We start from the raw sequence: 18841 nt of genomic DNA, 5'->3' as shown, positions 1-18841 counted from the left end.
TGAGTTCAAGGCACTGAAAGCGTGTTGTAGCTGAACTGTAGAATAGGAGGGGCGTAGCGAAGGGAGGAGACAGAAACCTGAGAGGTAAAAGCAGAGGCAAAGTCGTGTCAATGTCAGGGAGTCTGAGCTTTATCCTAAGAGCAACAGGAGTCATCTTGAAAGTACTTTTAGCAGGAGATGACTAGAGAAGATCTGTGTTCTAGATATCTAAAGTTCAACGTGCACATTTATACGTCGAATTTATTCACTTCTAGAGATGTAAGTGCTCTAGACGTTTGCAGGTTTATGCCAACAGCCGGGACAAAAAGCCGTAGCTGCTAATAGCTATTTTAAGACTTTTAACTATTGTTAAATGAAGTTAATAAATGTTCTTTTTCAAAATTCCAAGTATGTTATCAGCGACCACTTTAAAAACTCCCACCTGTTCATGTGAAAGGTGAAGCTAAGAAGGACATGGGGGAAATGACATTTGTGCAGGGAGTAGAAGGAGCCCCGTGGAGGGACCCTGTTCACCCTAGAGAAAGTATCTTAAGAGCGAAGTTACATTGTTTCAACTGGGTTCTAACACATTTTGATTTTTGTTTTAGAGAAGGTTCATCAGGTTTCAGGCATTACCATATAAAGGAAACGACAACATCTCCAAAAAAGTACTACCTAGCAGAAAAACATGCTTTTGGCTCCATTCCTGAGCTCATTGAGTATCATAAGCACAATGCGGCGGGTAAGTGAGCTGCTAAAACGCATTTCACACATAGGGTAGTAATTAAAACGATCAGACGTTGTGATGAATTCCTCCTTGAGCAGCTTTATTTTATAGTTAATTATAGAATGTGATTGATTTAAAATTATTGCGTATTAAGGAAGTGACATTATACAAAGAAAAGTCAAATAACAGCAAGTTTTAGAAAAAGCTGTGTCTTGACCTTAGGACATGAATTATTCTAGTGGTATATGGTGCATGTTCACATTTCTGTGGTTTATGTCCTTGGCAGGAGGATACTAAACTAAAACGGAAGATATGTCTATTTCAGAGTAGTCACAGAAGCTGCCAGATGAGCCAGGGTTAGTGCTGAGCTGTAGGCTTCCAAAGACTGACTAATCGTGTCCTGCAAGTTTACTGTCTTCTTGAGTCTCCGGTAGACTTACCCACAGAGCAGGAACAAACCAAACACCAAAAAATAAAAACAGAAACCACATTAATGCCAATTAAAGTTCCACAGGATAATGTAGAAAGATTTCTAGCCTCCAGCTTTAAAGATGTAACTGGGCAGGGGATGGCTAATGCCTGACCCAATTTAAGGAAAATTAACTTTTGAAATTTTATCAAAGGCACCCTTTGCAAAGCCTGTTATTTTGTGACTGATTTTTTTCAGATAATGTTAAGAACAGTTACTGAGATATAATTTACATACCACACAAAGTTTGCCCATTTTAAGTATACTATTCTGTGGTTTTTAGTGTATTTACGGAGTTGTGCAACTGTCACCATAATCTAATTGTAAGAACATTGTCTTCATTCCAAGAAGGAATCTTGTACCCAGTGGCTGTCACCCCCTGTCCCTCCTTACCAGCCCAGCCCCAGGCAGCCATTAACCTACTTTCTGTCTCTATAGATTTGCCTGTTCTGGACATTTCATGTAAATGGAATCATAGAATATGTGGTCTGTAGTGACTAGTTTCTTTGACTTAGTGTTTTTGTTTTTGACATTCGTCCATGCTGTAGCACGTATAAGTATTCCATTTCCCTTTTATTTTAACCGACATCTCAAGTTTATTGAAATAATCAGATAATATAAACAAAATGCACGAGGCTTGGCACAGTAATTACACAGTAGCTTCTAGAGCCTAGCACAATATTTGTGGAATGGTTAGGTTCTCAGGCCAGCATATGAGTCTGTATTTACTCTTAAGTAAAATATCAGTTCCAACTTCAGTATAATTACGCTAAATGGTGAGATAGGAGATCAACCCCTCTATATCCAAATCTAGGGAGTTATCTTAACATCTACCTACTGTGTTAGAAAGTCGTTCTTCATCTACTTATGGAAACCAAGGCACAGCCTGGGTATGTACAAACCCTAGACATAATGATGTTAAGGAAAATAATTGCTGAATTTATCACTAGAGATTCTAGACAGTGTACATCCCCAGTAATAGTTTTTGCTGTGATGGACTTCCTGAACACATTATTAGTCATTAGTTTGTGTACTCTGCTTAAATCTAATATGTCCCAGGAAAGAAGTCTTGGGAAGATGGAATTTCTAAGTTCAGGAAGTTTTCTGGATAACATATGCATTCCTTTTTATTGATGAATAATAATCCATTGTATAGATTTTGTTTATCCATTTTGTTTATTGTTCATCAGTTGATGGGCATTTGGGTTGTTTCCACATCTGGGCGCTTATGAGTAATGAGGCCTTGAACAGTTGTGTTCAAAGTTTTGCGTGGAAATGTGTTTTCATTTCTCTTGGGTTGTTTCCACATCTGGGCGCTTATGAGTAATGAGGCCTTGAACAGTTGTGTTCAAAGTTTTGCGTGGAAATGTGTTTTCATTTCTCTTGGGTATTTACCTAGTTGTGGATATGCCAGGTCATATGGTGACTCTGTGTTTTGCCTTTGAGGAACTGATTTCACATCAGTTTATTCCCAAAGAACTTTTTCACATCTGCTATTTTGTTATTTTCTTTTTTAATGTTTACATTAATGTATTTTTTTCTTTTGTGTTCTTGTATAAGTTTTATTCTTCACCACTATCTCAATTCATTGAACAAACATGATTTAAGTGCCTGCTGCATGCTAGGAACTGAGCCAGGTTTTGGGGAGATTGTAGTGGACTAGGTGTAGTCCTTGATCCTGATTCTCCCAGACCTTACTACTTGGAGGGAGACAGAGAAGTACATAACAATTTTAAATTATTATGAGATACGCTGTCATAGAGGACATATAGAGTGCTCTGGGTGTTTATAGAAGAGGCACCTCCTGTTACTTATTTAGTGCTGTAGACAGATTAGGTTTAAGGATTTAACTTACCTCTTTGATTTCCAGTAGTTGATATTCCCAGTTGTTGATATCTTAGAGATTGAGAGGAAAGAGAAAGCTAGCATGGTACCTGAGAAACACTGTAGTATTTAAAAGAAAGTGTTGAGGACATTGGTACTTTGAGATGGGGGTCTGTCAGTCTCCTCATTTGCCAGCAAATTAATAAACTTCTTTTTCCTTCTTCGTTGTCCTCGTTCTTCTGATGTGGCCTCGGAGACAAGTGCCAAACTTTCAGTAACAATTTGGTGTCCCCGGGTGGGCCCATTGGTGTCCCGGTAGAATGGTACCCCACAACTGCTAGAAGAGTCAGGGAGCAGCCCCGGGTCAAAGCCATGGGTCTTCACGGGTAGACCGTGAAACTTCTTTTCAAGGTGAGAGAGCAAGGGATGGTCCCAGCAGCTGCTGGAGCCTGTTTTAGCTCTGGGGAAGTCCTGTCTCTGTCACCCTGAAGTAGATCCAGCTCCCCACAACCTGAACTGAGTTGAGGAGTAGGAAATGGATCTAGAAATATCCTGAAAGCCTTGGCCATTTGTTTGGTAAGTTCCCCAGCATGCACACTAAGACCCTGATCCCACCCATTTGGGGAGGGTTTTGAACCCTTTGGCCTGCGGCAGAGCATTTGTTTAGAGCCCTATAGGGCGTTTGTTTTGAGGCATCTTTTGGGGTTGGAAGTCACGAGGTTGAGGGGAACTAGGGAACCTGGTTTGAATTTGGAGCTCATTTGTGGTTCCCAGGGAACGGGGGAATTAGGCCACTGATTTGGGGAGGGTTTTGAACCTTTCAGCCCTGTGACAGACATTTGTTGGAGACCCAGGGAACAGGGAGATTAAGCCACCCATTGGCTTAATCTTCCAGCCACTTGGGGTGGCATTTGTCCCCTTTGGATTCCCATTTGTGAACCTTCCAGCCCTGTGGTAGGGCCTCTGGGGCACTGTCTGAGGTGCCGTTTGGGGTGGCATTTTCCTCTTTGGATCCCTATTTGTTTGATAGGCCCTGGCATTTTTGTATCCCCTGTATTGTCTGTTTGTTATTTGTGAGTTTTGTTGCAATATAAGGAAGCGCCATCTCAGCGTCCCTTGGGAAAAACTTTGGCTGAATGGTCACGAACCCGTGTGTAAAGAGAATGGTGTTATTGTAATCCACTGTGCCGGAGTGCGAGGGGAAGTGGCTGTTCAATGAAAATTCCCATTTAGATGTGTTCCAAAAATTCAGAGGGAACTCTTGGACCCTGTTTAAACTCCAAAACACACTTGCGGTAAAGATTTATTCTTACGCTGTTGGTGTCAGCATTAGGATCCTAATTTGGCGGGGACTCGATGAGTGGATTTTTTATATTGACACTATATAAGGGGCTACCTTTTCTGTCCTACACTCTAAACCAACTTCCCTTAGCGAAGACATACATGGTGGCAGTGGTTGCATTGACTGGTAAGGCTCAGCAACGACCCATGCTCCTACCTCTTGAGTGCCACCTGGGAGAACAAAAGCTGAAACACCTTTTCTTGTGCATGCCAGAATGTCCAGTACCTCTTCCGGGACTTGTTTTGCTCGTTAAAGGCTCGGATGACCTTTTCTCCAGCGAAGCAACAGCGCCATCTACAGGTCCCTCCTGAGAATGCGCTCTGAGTGCATCGTCTGCTTACGGAAAAAGCAGCAGCAGCAAACTCTGTTCCCCCGGGGTCTACCAAAATACAGGGCCTTCGCTGAGTTCCTGCACATGCATAGGAACAGGCCTCAGAGGACGACGGGATGACGGACGTCAACAGTCCAGGGAAAGAGGCCAAGCAAATGAAAAATAACAGCTGGTGATGGAGGCCGTGGACAGACAACTGCAGAGACGGCTCAGCAGCTCCTCCTGCAGCCAGGACATCAACCGGACCCAGAAGCACACTCCATGGAGCAAGCCCTGGGCATTTTGCAAGAATGATAATGGACCCTCCTTTGTGGCAGAGGATGGACAGACAACTCCATAGTGGGTTTTCTCCGGGCTGTCACCTCTTGTGTTAATCTGTCTTGCTCCCAAACCTTGTTCAGTGCTGTGTAGGATTTCTGAGCAGAAGCCGGTCTCTTGGATCACCCACAGGGCACAACTAATAACTCTACACTCAGAGGTCCCATGTTTCTTTTCTAACCTAGCCCTGTATCGGATTTTGTGTGCAAAGTGACAGTCTATTTTTGCCTTGTCAATCCTCACTGTTATAATTATTGCTTATGACATTTTTTTCCGCCTGGTAATCTGTTGTTGTAAATATACTGCCAAAGTTTTGCAATGGCATACATACATATAAACCTTCCACCTAAAACATCGCCCCAATTCAGCAGGAAATAGCTTGATGACTGCGTTGCCTCTCCTCCCATAGATACGGAAGGGTACTATTGACAGGGGGGAATATGTAACAGAAGAAATGGCTTGAAAAAATGGCAAGAAATGTTTTATGTCTCTCTAAAACATCTTCTACTACTTTGGGAGAACTAGGACCTGCATCCCTGCCTCAGGCCAGCAGTCAGGATGGGGACAGGAGTGTCCTTTGTTCTTTGTGCTGCAGGAGATGGGATTAATCTGGGAGGAGGTCATGAGATTGTTTTAGCCAAAGATGGGATTGATCAGAACCTTTAAGAACTCTGTAGTTCTGCTCAGAAGCAGGATGTTGGTACTTGGAGACGGGAGTCTGCCAACCTCCTCATTTGCCTGCAAATTAATAAACTGCTCTTTCCTTCTCTCAAAAAAAAAGAAGAGAGAGAGAAAAGAAAAGAAAATCTTGAATGAATAAAAGCATATAGCACAGTGCTGTACGTGCACACAGAGGATGAGTAGTAAATGAATACGTGAATGAATCTTACAAGCGAGTTTCTAGTTTAGCATTTGACCATAGCATGATTACGAATGAATTTGACTGCAATGCTGTCTTTGATTACTAGGACTTGTCACCAGGCTGCGGTACCCAGTGAGTGTGAAGGGGAAGAATGCACCGACCACTGCAGGGTTCAGCTATGGTAACTCTCGTTTTATAGTTGCTTTAGCTCATTTTCCTTGAAAAGCATCCACCGTCACAGGACACATTTGGGTGTGTGGAATTCCACATAGCAGAGCTGTTTCTGTGAAGTTCATAGTATGGGTTTTTAGATGATAATATTTATAGCTCTAGTAATCCTAGGTTTTCTCTTTTCATCGTTATTCATAATTCAGTAGGCGACTTTCTGTCAATGAAAAATCAGCATTATTATGTTACATCTAAAATTAATCAGAGCCCTTCCTGGTCCTCACCGGCTGTGCTGGTTACTCCGGGAATGTGTTACGGGGGAGGTAACAGAAGACTTCTGACTTGATTGCCTCTGTTGCTTCTGGAAGAAGCTCTTAAAACAGCAGGTTAAATTCTTTCCAACTTGATGGAGTCGGGGGGCAGAAACACCCAAGGGGGACGAGAGGTAAAGGAAGAAGTGTTTGTTTTCAGAAAGTACATTTAGCTTTCAGGCTTTATCATTCTTAGCCTGTCTTGCAGTGTCTCCTTGTTGTCTTCAGCTCACTTTGCTTGGAAGAGGTACATCCTTCCCAGAGGGTGGTTGCAAGTCTGTTCTGTATCTTACCGGTAATTGTGACAGTATTATCCTGTAACTTTGAGGTTGACCTGGTTAAAGTTTCCTTTTCCCCCCCACTGATGCATGCTGCACTCCAGATTACACGGTAACACTTCCCCTTTCGGTCCCACAGAGAAATGGGAGATTAACCCTTCCGAGCTGACCTTTATGAGGGAGCTGGGGAGTGGACTGTTCGGGGTGGTGAGGCTCGGCAAGTGGCGGGCCCAGTACAAAGTCGCCATCAAAGCCATCCGGGAAGGCGCGATGTGCGAGGAGGACTTTATAGAAGAAGCTAAGGTGATGATGTAAGTTGCCGTCTTCTCTCCGGCTCACCTGTTTGTAGTATAAAAGTGGTCCCTCACCCAAAGCCTGGTAGAGTCTCTTCCTGTAGCAACCGTAAGTATGTGTGTCCCCCGTCCCAGGAAACTGACGCACCCGAAGCTGGTGCAGCTTTACGGCGTGTGCACCCAGCAGAAGCCGATCTACATCGTGACCGAGTTCATGGAAAGGGGCTGCCTCCTGAACTTCCTGCGACAGCGACAAGGTCATTGCAGCAGGGACATGCTGCTGAGCATGTGTCAGGACGTGTGCGAAGGGATGGAGTACCTGGAGAGGAACAGCTTCATCCACAGGGACCTGGTAACCGCAACTCACCCGTCTTCCCCTTCGCTGGCCGAACTCCTTTGTAACACGGGGTCAGCGAATGGGCAGTGATGTATTAATACCCAGTTTTTGTTCTTGGCAATGTTTCACCATTACTGTTAAACTTGGTAAACTTGCCCCATAACTTTGAAGCAAAGATCTTTATTTAATCTCATAATTTACACAGTTAATATCTGCAAGCACGCTTCCATGCCTTAATTATTTGCTGTCCATAAGAATCCCGTGAGCTAGCTACTCGTAACAGATTTTATTACCATCACTGGTTCGTAGGTAAGAAAATTAGCTTCAGGGAAGTGAAACTGCTTATCTGCTATGATAATTAGGGAAGTTAGGGTTGGCCTTGACCTTACTGAATCCCAAGCTGGTTCCAACACAGATCATAAACAGAAACTGTAAGAGAAATCCTTTGGTTCATTTTCTTTATCTCCAAATCACTGGGAAAACATGGAAGCTCGTGTTTTTTTTTTTTTTTTTTTTTTTGAGACAGAGTTTTGCTCTGTCGTCCGGGGTAGGGTGCAGTGGCATCATCATAGCTCACTGCAACCTCAAATTCCTGAGATCAAGCAATCCTCCTGCCTCAGCCTCCCAAGTAGCTGGGACTACAGGCGTGTGCCACCACGCCTGGCTGATTTTTCTACTTTTCGTAGAGATGGGGTGGGGAGGGCTCTTGCTCTTGCTCAGGCTGGTCTCAGACTCCTGACCTCGAGTGATCCTCCCCTTGTAATCCCAAAGTGCTAGAATTACAGGCGTGAGCCACCGTGCCCAGCCATGTTAACTTCTGAAAATATGAGAAAAAGAAATGTTACTGGTTCTAAATGATTGTGATGAAGACATTTCTTCATTTTTCTTCTCTTACTCTCTCTTTCTCCCTCTCTCCTCCATTCTTTTCCTTCTGTTTTTCTTCTCCACCTATTCTTTACAGATGTGTCTATTTTCAGCATATCAGTAGCAGCACTCTTACTCCCTGTAAGCCCTGCCGATGATTCTTTCACCAAGAAGAATGTAATTCTCATTTGGGACTTTCCTGCATATTTTAGAGTTAGCTTTCTTGTGATACAGGGTGGACGCATTTCTTGTAGAGTAGCAGCAAAGCATTTTTTAGAGTGAACAATTACCTTAAACAGGCCTTGTTCTAGTATTTTAAAAATATAAACTTATTATATAATCATAACAATTCTAGGAAGTAGGTACTATTACTATTCCCTTTTTTACAGATGAGGAAACTGAGGCAAAAACAGGCTAAAATAACTTACTAATGGTCAGGTATGTTGTAGAGTTAGGATTTGAACTCCGGGAGTTTGGCTCTAGAGTCCAAACTTCACTATTGTGCTATGCTGTCTTCAGATTTAACGCATGATAGAGAGTCGAAGATTTAGAGATGGAAGACTTGATTTCCTAGCTGTGGTTTGGGATCGTTACCTAATCTCTCTTAGACTCTGTTTCCACATCTGTAAATTGTTGGCTATAATACTGTTTTGCTCACAAGATTGTTTTAAAGATCCCATTATATATGATTGGGGCAAAGGGCCTTATAAAATAGACGTACTATATATAACATTAGTTATTGTTACCATTATCTTGGTTATGACAAAGAACATCTGTCATACTGAAACTCGTGAATTAAGCTCCTTCCTCTTTTTTGTACTTACAAAACTAATAAAAATTGAACGTGTACATGAGTGTGGCAGACTGTACCTACACACACAGATGGTATCTTAGTGAAAGCCATGCTTTATACTTTTGTGCCTGTGATACTGATATTACTATGGTAGGTTTGGTCTTGCCTTAAGGGAAGGTTCTAATGCTTCTGTCTCCTGGGCGAAGAATCCTTTTTACCGTGAGGTTCAGGCATTGTGGGGTATCTTCATGGGAAGGTGGAGGCAGTTTAGGGAACAGGCCTTAGCTCTCGTTTTAGAAGAGACTCTTAAAATGCATTCAACAGGAGAGAACCTTGTATAAGTGGAATTGCAACATAGATAAAATAAAATTCTAAATAGGAAGAAAAACACATCTTGGCCCATGGGTTACGGTATTAAAAATATCGTGTCTCCCCTCTAAGAAATACCATGCCTCCTTACCAAACTATTTTCTTGAACCTTGTAATCTTGAAGAATGGGCAAGAAACTAGAAATCAAATAATCCACAATTGCATCTGACCAATTTAGTATATCATGTTATGAGATACTGTTAATAGAAATAGCTGTCCTTTGACTGTTTCGGGTGGAGATGGCCAATCACTGAGCAGGGCCCTTGGGTAAGAGTTTGGTCACCTGTCACTCTGAGTGTTGTGTGTTGTTATGCTCGCCCAGTGAGAAGCTGGATTAAGGACTTCAAGAGACGTTGTCACTGTCAATAAGAAAATCAGATAGTTTAATAAGAACAGGCTTGGGAGGGAGAAAAATAGGTTGACCCTTATATTAGTCCTTATTGAGGTCTGACAATTGGTAGAGAATTTATGTATTAGTGCTTTATTGCAAAAATGGCTTTCTGACCTTTCTGTCCTTTCTTTCAATTATGTGACAGAGACACTTCCATAGGGGTAAAAACAACTTGTAAGGAGACATTTCTACCCCCTGCAAATGTTGACTGGGTTATACTAAATTTAATATAAACAACTTGTATTTTTCTACTTATATTGTGGAACTTTTAAACTAATATACCATCATAATGTTTTCCAGGCTGCCAGAAATTGTCTAGTAAATGAGGCAGGAGTTGTGAAAGTATCTGATTTTGGAATGGCCAGGTATGTCTGAGTATGTGTGGTTTTAGGTGGCATTCGCGTTATTGTGTAGCATTAAAAAATGTGGGAATAATCTGCACTGATGAAGCAGATAGGAAATCTTAACCGTTCTGAGAAAAATGTATTATTAATAAAACAATTAAGTATATATTGCGATGTTAATAATTCTCTCCACTAGGTGGTAGTATAGCTTGTGAAATACGCTATTTTTCCTCTTTCCTCCGTGGTGTGGCTTAAATTTCTAGAATCTTTTGTTTTTACAGAAATGTGTTTGGTGATAAGGTTATTGGTATATTCATGTCTGCAGTGTTTTGATTCTCTTAATTTTTGTAATTTTAGCTTCTGAGCTCAGATGAGATCAGGCAGCGTCAGGGTGGTATGACAATTTTTGTAATTTTAGTAGAGTGTTAGTTTGCCCCTCTTCCTCTCCTCTCCCTCCCTCTGTCCATTCATTCATCCATCCGTAAAAAATTAGGTGCCTGCCATGTACCAAGCACGACGTTAGGCAGAACCATAGCAGAGAATGAGACCTATGAGTCCTTGTATATGCACCTTGTAGTCAGGAGGGGTGAGAAGAGTTAACACCTGAGAATAAAGTCTGCTAGAGTAGGGGTCAGTAAACTGTGGTCTGTGAGCCAGCAATGGGTTTTGCATTTTTAAAGGGTTGAAAAAAATGAAAAGAACATTATGACACGTGAAAATTACGTGAAATTCAATTGTCGACGTCCATTAAAATAGTGTCATTGAGAAGCAGCCTCACTCATCGATTTATATGTTGCCTGTGACTGCTTTCATGCTACAGAGGCAGAGTCGAGGAGTTGTCAGAGGGACCGTATAGCCTGTGAAATCCACAATGTGAATTATCTGGCCCTTTGTAGAAAAGGTTTGCCGACCCCTGTGACAGAGATGGCTTGGGGCGGGCAGGGTGACAGTAGCCACTGTGGATCCCCTCTTCGAGATGGGGATATTTGCATGGAGACCAAAAGGCAGGGAGTGTAGCCGGTTAAGTAATCTGGGGATAAGATGTTCCAGGCAGAAGAAACCACAAGTGCCAAAGCTTGAAGTCTGGGACAAGTTCGGCCTGCTCAAGGAACCAAAAGAGGGCCGAGGTAGCCGGCTGCGAGGCAGGACTAGGAGCACCTATAGAGACAGGCAAAGACCAGGCTATCAGGGCCAAGGTTAGCTCCTAAGGAAACCCAGGCCCCCAGAGAGGTTGGAAAGCTGTTGCTGTCAGAAATGGGACCAGAACTTCTGACTCTCAGGGCATCAATTACCCTGTGTTCTTTATTTGCTTTATATAAAGACATTCTGTATCTGACCAGGCAGTCCTCTACTTTCATTTGTTTAAACTTCATATGTTTGGCTTTCAGAAAATCTGTGCTTTTGTATCAATCTCTCTCAAACACTCTCTATATACTAAATGCAGACTCCCCTGGCTAACAACAGTTGGATTCAGCGATGGTGGCATTGTCTGCTAGCCAGCAGCTGGCATTCATGCTGTGTCACATCTTTGTCTATACAGCAAAGGAAGTTTGCACAATTATTCGAATATTTTCTCAGGGCAGCTTTTAGAAATTAACTTTATATGTCCATAGAATACATAAATACATTCCTCTTGTAAATACGTCCTGAGCACATTACAGAAAGGGCTGAAGTCCTTATTTCCACTAGCCCTAGTCCAGGGTTCTCCCACAAATGGAGCCACTGTTACCGGTTTCTGCATGTCCTTCCGGAAGTACATAAGCACGTCCACATAGAAAAGCTGCATGGTGTTGTTTTGAGCGTGCAGATATGGGGTGTTGTAGTATAGAAATATATACTCTATCACGGACATATGTCACTTTGCTTTTCTTTTTGCATTTGCTTTTTTCATATGCTGTAGTTTTAAATTGTGCTCTGTGGAATCGTGGGGGCTCAAAGCACATGTGTCTCTAGATACTTTAGACCACTTCCTTTAGAGCAGTTCTGCTTTAGATTTTTTTACATATGGTGGTTTGGGGTAAAATTTTGTTTAAGAGCAAAATTGCTTACAAAAAAGTTTACGAACCAGTTTATTATATTCTGCCTCTATTGTCTTACAAAAAAGAAAGAGGAACAGAAAAACGAAAGTGCAGATACTAACGTGAGGATGCCTTCATCTCATGCCCTTAAATTAAGCTGAGCAGAAGCTGGAAATCACCAGGTGTGGCCACTGAGGTGAACGTTTAGCTTCACCCAGATGCGGGGTCGGTCGACCGCGTTTCTGATTGTGAGGGGAGAAGATGGAAGAACATACACAAAATGCAGATGGTACTCAGAGGTGTAAACACACGGCGTCTCACTCTAGGTACGTCCTGGACGATCAGTACACAAGTTCTTCCGGTGCTAAATTTCCTGTGAAGTGGTGTCCACCCGAGGTGTTTAACTACAGCCGCTTCAGCAGCAAATCAGACGTCTGGTCGTTTGGTAAGACCCGTGGTCCACGTTTCCCCGACTCTGCCCCGAGTAGGAAGTGGATACACCCACTTGATAATCCTGATCCTTTTCCAGGTGTTTTAATGTGGGAAGTATTTACCGAAGGCCGAATGCCCTTTGAAAAGTACACCAATTACGAAGTGGTAACCATGGTTACTCGAGGCCACCGACTCTACCAGCCGAAGTTGGCGTCGACATACGTGTACGAGATGATGCTGCGGTGCTGGCAGGAGGTATGGATATGTTTTTGTGCTTTATTTTTGACTCTCTAAAGCATTCAGGGATTGGGCGTGGTAGAGGGATGATGTGCAGTGTTTATAACCTCTTGAGCTGGTGCCCACTTGGTAGTGATTTCAAGCTCTCAGCTCGGTTCTGAAGCATGGGAAGAAGTGGGAAATGCTAATATTGATTTAAATAAATTGAAGCCGCTGCCTCGCTCCCAGGCGGGCATCCTTCCACGGTTGCCTGAGCGAGGGTCTCATGGAATAAGCCGGGAGAAGAGGCTCTTCTCCTTGCAGGGGATCGCCTGTGGGGCTGAAGCATTCCTCTTACCAGAGAGCGTTTCTTCCTCTAAACCTCAGCTTCTCAGGGTCCTTTTACTCGTAGTCTCTGGAAGTATTGAAGTGGCACCTCCTAGAAGAGATCGACACCAAAATGACTTTTGAAAGACGATAACATCAGCTCACATGTATTGGGTACTGGGCATAGTGCTTTTAGAACTTTGGATTTAGTTGTCAAAATAACCCTTTGAGGTGCAGATACTTTTACGACTCCATAGATGAGAAGATAAAGGCTCATGCAGCTGATGGTCACCCAGGGCCAGTTAGCTACAGAGCAGCGCAGCCCGTCTGGCTCCAAAGCCCGGGCTCTCGGTGGCTGGCTGTGACACCTCCCAAGAGCCCTGCGTGGGGTGGGCAGACGCCTTCTGGGCAGGAAGTGGTGCCGGGGGAGAGAGAACAGCCTGAGCCAAGGCCGGGAGGTGGTTGTAAACATGTACACGCGGGTGGAGGCTGGTCTGACTTAACAGAGAGCCCATGTGAGAGTTTGGTGGGAAATGAAATTGGGTAACGGGGGTGGGGGAGGGGCAGGTCACGGAGGGCCCTGCAGATTCGCAGGACTCGGTTTCCCCGGCAGCGAGGAGCTCCGCGAGGTGCTTGGACAGGGGCGTGAAAGCAGCGCCTCAGTGCCTGCAGGGCAGGCTAGGGTAGAGATGGACCCCCTAAGCGATGCCCGTGCATTCCAGCCCCAAGCAGTGAAAACCTCTGTAGTGTGCTGCGTTATATGAATCTGAGCGGTGAGCACTTTGGATTCTGGAACTCACAGCTTCTCTTTGGCTTTCAACTGTAGAAACCGGAGGGAAGGCCTTCCTTTGGAGACTTGCTGCGCACGATAGATGAACTAGTTGAATGTGAAGAAACCTTTGGAAGATAAAGTGGTGTTGTGACCAGTGGCTCCCGGATTCCAAAGCACGAGGAAGGAGTGGCACTCTGAGGCTAACTGTGAATTTATTTAGCACCTGGATGTGTCGATTGTTTTATTTATAAAGTGGAAACACCTAAAGGATTTGTTTCCAGACCTACCTTCCCTCTGTGACTGAATCTTCCAGGTTGTGCAAATGCTGCCTCAGGGTGATTACAAGCACTCACTCCCATTCATTCGTCCCTCAGGCACTTGGGTGCCCAGTGTGTGCCGGGCCCGGGCCTGGGCCACTGTAGGGCTCTCGCTAGACCATGTTCGCTGGCGCCAGCAGAAGGCCGGGTGCAGGGGAAGGGAGGGGATCAGAGCTGTGTTCCAGCAATTCGCCCTTTCCCTTTGACATCCGCAGAAATCCAGGCCTGGGGAACTGTCCAGAACCGGGTTCTAGATGAATCTGGAACCCACCTTGGATAAGTACCCATCTTTGGTTTTGAAAACACCTCTATTTTCAAGACTGCACATAGTGTGACATTTAAAAATATTTGTATGCTGTATATATTGTAAATATATATAATATATAAACTTATATTTATAAGAATCACAAATTGTCTTTTAATTGAAATGTTTAATCCTGTGGTATACGCGCTCACCTTCTTAGGACTAGAGACTGCACCTCACAGCCGTCAGTTCCTTTCTCCCTGGGGATCGAGGGGGGGTTCTGGATGGCAGAAAGTCTGGGCCCTCTGTCGCTAATGCCCCTTCTCGCTCGGGCAGACGTGTCTGGGGGTGTCTGTCCAGCCCCAGCGGGGCCCGTGCTTGGGCCTTGCGACGCTGCCTGCCCTGCCACAGCTGGTCGCAATCGGGTGGAAAGTTGACCTGGAGAATCAGCTTCTAAGTCTTAAGAATCCACCCAGGACGCAGATAGGTCCGGCTCTGGAGCAGACGCATCAGGTGACATTCCAGCCAAGTCTGCCCTGACCTCAGGCAGGACGCAGGGGCGGCCCAGGCTGTGGCAGAGGGTCCGGGGGCTGCCAAGAGCAGCGGAGAGCCTGCTTCCCGGCTGCCTCCAGGTGTTTTCCAGGAGGCCTGGTTGGATTTGGGTGCCTGGATCAGCGAGACTGTCCTGGGGCCTCACGCCAGGCCCTGCCGTCACGGCTGAGTGGGCTTCTCGCCTTTATAAGCTCTAAGAGGTCACCTGAGTCGAAGCCTTCCCTTTTCCCCGTGAGCCCCAGGGACAAGAAACAGTCTCAGTCACCAACAGCAGAGACCGTCTAGTGCCCAACACATGATTCTGGTATCTGTGGGGGTAGAACGCGGGGAAGACGCGGGCTTTCCTGTGGGAGCCCCCCCCGCCCGGGGGCTGCTGTGGTCCCTCCCGACCGTGGAGGGGGGGGGGGTGTGAACGCACAGGCCGGGCTGGCCGCTCTGAGCAGGGCAGTCCCTCACTGCGACCCCGGAGGACCATCTCTGTCCACCCTGGCAGTCCACGCACGGACGGCTGTGTTTATTCCTCTCTGGTGCCCTTATGATGGAAAAAAAGTAAAATATTTACCCTAAGTCTTTTTTTTTTTTTTTTTTAGATTATAGAATATATTCTTTTTTTTTTTAATTTCAGGATATTATGGAGGCACAAACATTTTGGTTACATGTTATGACTTTGCCTCACCCAAGCAAGGATTGGAGGCGTGCCCTTCCCCCACACAAGGCCCACCGCGTCCACTGGGTGTGAGTTTACCCCCCGGCCCCCAGTGAGGATTACCACCGCGTGAGCACTCGGGGTTGATCACTCAGTGCCGATTTGATGGCGAGTACGTGTGGTGCCTATTCTTCCATTCTTGCGATGCCTCCCTGCGGAGGACGGGCTCAGGCTCTGTCCAGGATGATATAAGAGGTGCTAGGTCACCTATGCTAAGTCTTATCACAGTCTATCAAATTCCTTCTCATCTTGTCTTTTAACTCTGCTCCCTGCACAGAAACATGCATGGGTGGTCAAGGTGTGGTCACACTCACGCTGCCCCTCACTGTCACGGTCACAGTCTCTCCTCCCTCCAGCCCCCCTCCCCTCCCATCCTGCTCTTCCCTGTCACCTTCAGGAGCCGTGGGAAGTGCTGGGTGTGTTGAAGAGAACGAGGAGACGGTAGAGACCCCGCCTGGACAATTGCATAGACTTTCGATAGGAAAACAAGACACGTAATACCGGGCAGCATTTGGGAATGTTTTCTTCGACAATCTTCAAATACTTTTCACTCAAAGTTAAAGAGAAGTTTGTATATGAAAGCCTAGCTAAGGCCAAAGGTGCGGTAAAAATAGGCGTATTCACCCAGAATGCTAACGGGATCTTCATCTAGCCAGGAAATGGGAAGGGCAATGTGAATATGCTGCATCTTTGTTAAAGTTGTTCCTTTAATAGTTAATCTTTGGTTATGTTTTCCTTATGGGATGAAGTGAAGCTCCCAAGTGTATTTCGTATTGCTGATGTTGGTTTTGTATTTCTTGGCCGTGCTCCAATCACCTTTTAGGTGTATTCTTAGATGGTCTTTCCCTAAAAAAGGTCCCTGAAGTGTCACTACTGAGCGGGAGGATGGAACATTCTAGACTTGATATTCCAAAGCCTAGAATCTAATTCTGTTGCTGCCACTCGCTGTGTGGCCTTGGGCAAGTCCCTCATTCTATCTGTGCCTTCATTTCCTTTCCTGTCCAGAGAGGGCAGTTTGACTTGATGGTTTTTAAGGTCTCTTTTCCCAAAATGTTGTGATTTCTTGAAAATGTTGTTTGCAAGTCGCCCACGCGTTTGGGAATGAGGAACTCACACCCCCTCAGAGATTTGGATACAGATTATCGCGCTTTCTTATATAGGCTGCTGGTTGTCATTTACACACTCCTCTGAGGTTTTTAGAACAGGAAAATAGGTGGGGTTAACTTTGCCTGTGATGAGAAACATCTTGGGCAAACTCTGATTGCAGTTGAAAGATGTGTTTTTGCGAGCGGGGCACCGCGGAAGAACAAGGCTGCTGTGTGCTCCCTGCAGACGTGTGGCCATGATTCTCTCCTCCTGTAAGTAAGATGGGCTTTGTCGTTTATTTCCAGGGCTCGTTCTGGGCGTGTTACTTATCCTTGAGCACCAGAGGAAGTTTTTTCCTAAGGCACAGAGCTTGTGAAAATTTGAAGATAATTTCCCCAGCTGTTATGACAGGGTTTTGCTTCTTATTTAAATAACCACTGTGGTGATGTAATTCTAGTAAACATTCAGCATTGAGCACACAAATGAAAGCAAAACAAAAATAGTGTCTTTAAATCTGTGTGTGTGTGTGTGTGTGTGTGTGTGTGTGTGTGTGTGTAGAAGTGGAATCAGTGTGAAGGGTTTGTTTTTAAAATGATATTTCATATAAAGAACTCCGGGCTGAAGGCCAGGAGCCGAAGTTCAAGTGCTGGATTTGCTACAGCCTTGGTGGGTCTCGATCAGCAACTTCTTCAGATCGGGTCCCTGTCTGTAAAACGGGGACTCCCTTTTTGCCCACCTTTCGACAAGATGTCACAAAGAAGCAGGAGATAGAAGTGAGAGGCGCTTCGTGGACTTCATTTTGGAGTTGCTTTGGGAGTCTATGCAGTCCCACGCGCAGTTTTGGAAGCGTTTATGATGAGCTCTAAGACCCAGAGGGCCTTATTGTGCAGACAGTCAAAAAATGAGGAAGAAAAATACTGTTTTTCATTTTAATTCTGGGTGACTGTGGAACCAGACTTCAAAGCTCAGTCAGATCAGATTAAAGCCATCAAAGGCCAGCTAACAAAGTCAAACTTTTGCATTTCTGATTTTTAGGTGGTGTTAGGAAAAATTGATTGTCATTTTTAAATGTCAACTGTTTAAGCCAAATCATTTCACAGCAACACTTGCTGCTAGAATTTGCAAAAAATAAATGAGGCTCTTCCAGTTCTGTTGACCTGAATATAACTTACGGTCTTAATCCACTCAGATAAAGGCAAGCCTGCCTGTTATCTGCAATATAGGCCAAGCGGAGCGAGCAGAAAAGCTAAAAAGCAGCAACTTGTGTCCCTGCCTGCCCCAATGGCGGGACAAAGCTGAGCCTATATTAAATAGAATAAAAATATTTAAATATTAAAAGCTGTGTAAGCATCTGTTCTTCATTTCCCCTGAGGTTGGAACTGGAGAAAAGGCTGTAAGTTATAACAGCAAGGATTTGGTTACATATAAAATAAATAATCATGAGGACTGAGACAAGGATTAGATTGCCCGAGGGATCAGATGAGACACCACCGTTCAGCGGGGTATTTTAAGGATCATTCTCTCTAGCATGGATTTGATGAAATCTCACTGTCCCTTCCAGCTTTTATTAATTTGATTTGATGGTTAGAATCATCTGTTCTCTTCAGCCATAAACTATGGCTGGTCATGGCTCCATTTTCTTCTGGGTAAAACAATGAGTAGTTACTGTTGACAAGGGGAGAGCTAAGCAATGCCTCCAGGTATATTGCTGTCAATAAAGAAAAAAAAGGTTAAATGTGTTTGCCAGAGTCATTTGCCAAACACATTTGTTGTGTTAAGGGCCGTCCTGGAAGTCTGTCCTCCAAGGCTGCTGTAGGGAAGGAGGAGGTAATTCTGGAAGGTGGGATACTGGCCATACTAAGGGGAGAGACTCTGAGTTCAGTTTGTGAAGTTCAGTTGGCGTTTCTACCCACTCACGGTGGCCCCGAACACAGAGTCAGCCCAGCAGAGTTATTTCAAAGATGTGGCCTGGGGAGAGCCACTGAGAGTTTCCAAAGTTCACCCCTGATTTCCCTTGCACCCCATTTTTGCCTGATTTCTCTGCCTTTCTTTTCTTCCCAACTCATAAAGTGGAAAGAAAAGTACTGATGCTCTGGGTGGTTCTTGAGTCCGAGTGTGCGCGAGGCGCGGCCGGGGAGGCTCCTAAGGCAGGTTTCTGGGCTCAGCTCCGC

The 18841-nt window shown here is 44.6% G+C and overlaps 2 protein-coding genes across 6 annotated transcripts in view; both read left to right on the top strand.

Annotated features, from left to right (window-relative positions):
* TEC (tec protein tyrosine kinase) overlaps positions 1-14486 on the top strand; it is a 76207-nt gene extending 61721 nt beyond the window's left edge. For 3 of the 4 annotated variants that reach the window (XM_045532972.1, XM_045532974.1, XM_045532973.1), the window contains exons 11-18: positions 588-721; positions 5959-6033; positions 6749-6920; positions 7038-7254; positions 9957-10021; positions 12345-12463; positions 12548-12705; positions 13820-14486. In XM_045532972.1, the coding sequence (XP_045388928.1) occupies positions 588-721; positions 5959-6033; positions 6749-6920; positions 7038-7254; positions 9957-10021; positions 12345-12463; positions 12548-12705; positions 13820-13903 (1024 nt within the window). In that variant the 3' untranslated portion in view covers positions 13904-14486. Of the gene's footprint in view, positions 1-587; positions 722-5958; positions 6034-6748; positions 6921-7037; positions 7255-9956; positions 10022-12344; positions 12464-12547; positions 12706-13819 lie in introns of those variants that run through there. The other variant, XR_006730226.1, reaches the window with a different exon arrangement.
* Positions 14487-16835: 2349 nt separating this feature from the next.
* The window catches only part of TXK (TXK tyrosine kinase), a 42768-nt gene continuing 40762 nt past the window's right edge, over positions 16836-18841 (top strand). For both annotated transcript variants that reach the window (XM_045532968.1, XM_045532971.1), the window contains exon 1: positions 16836-16942. In XM_045532968.1, the coding sequence (XP_045388924.1) occupies positions 16927-16942 (16 nt within the window). In that variant the 5' untranslated portion in view covers positions 16836-16926. The remainder of the gene's footprint in view (positions 16943-18841) is intronic.

Source organism: Lemur catta, chromosome 19 (genome assembly GCF_020740605.2).
Source record: "Lemur catta isolate mLemCat1 chromosome 19, mLemCat1.pri, whole genome shotgun sequence".
In the NCBI taxonomy this organism is placed as follows: domain Eukaryota; kingdom Metazoa; phylum Chordata; class Mammalia; order Primates; family Lemuridae; genus Lemur; species Lemur catta.
The sequence above is the reverse complement of the archived record's forward strand: the minus strand, read 5'-3'. Positions and strand labels throughout refer to the sequence as shown.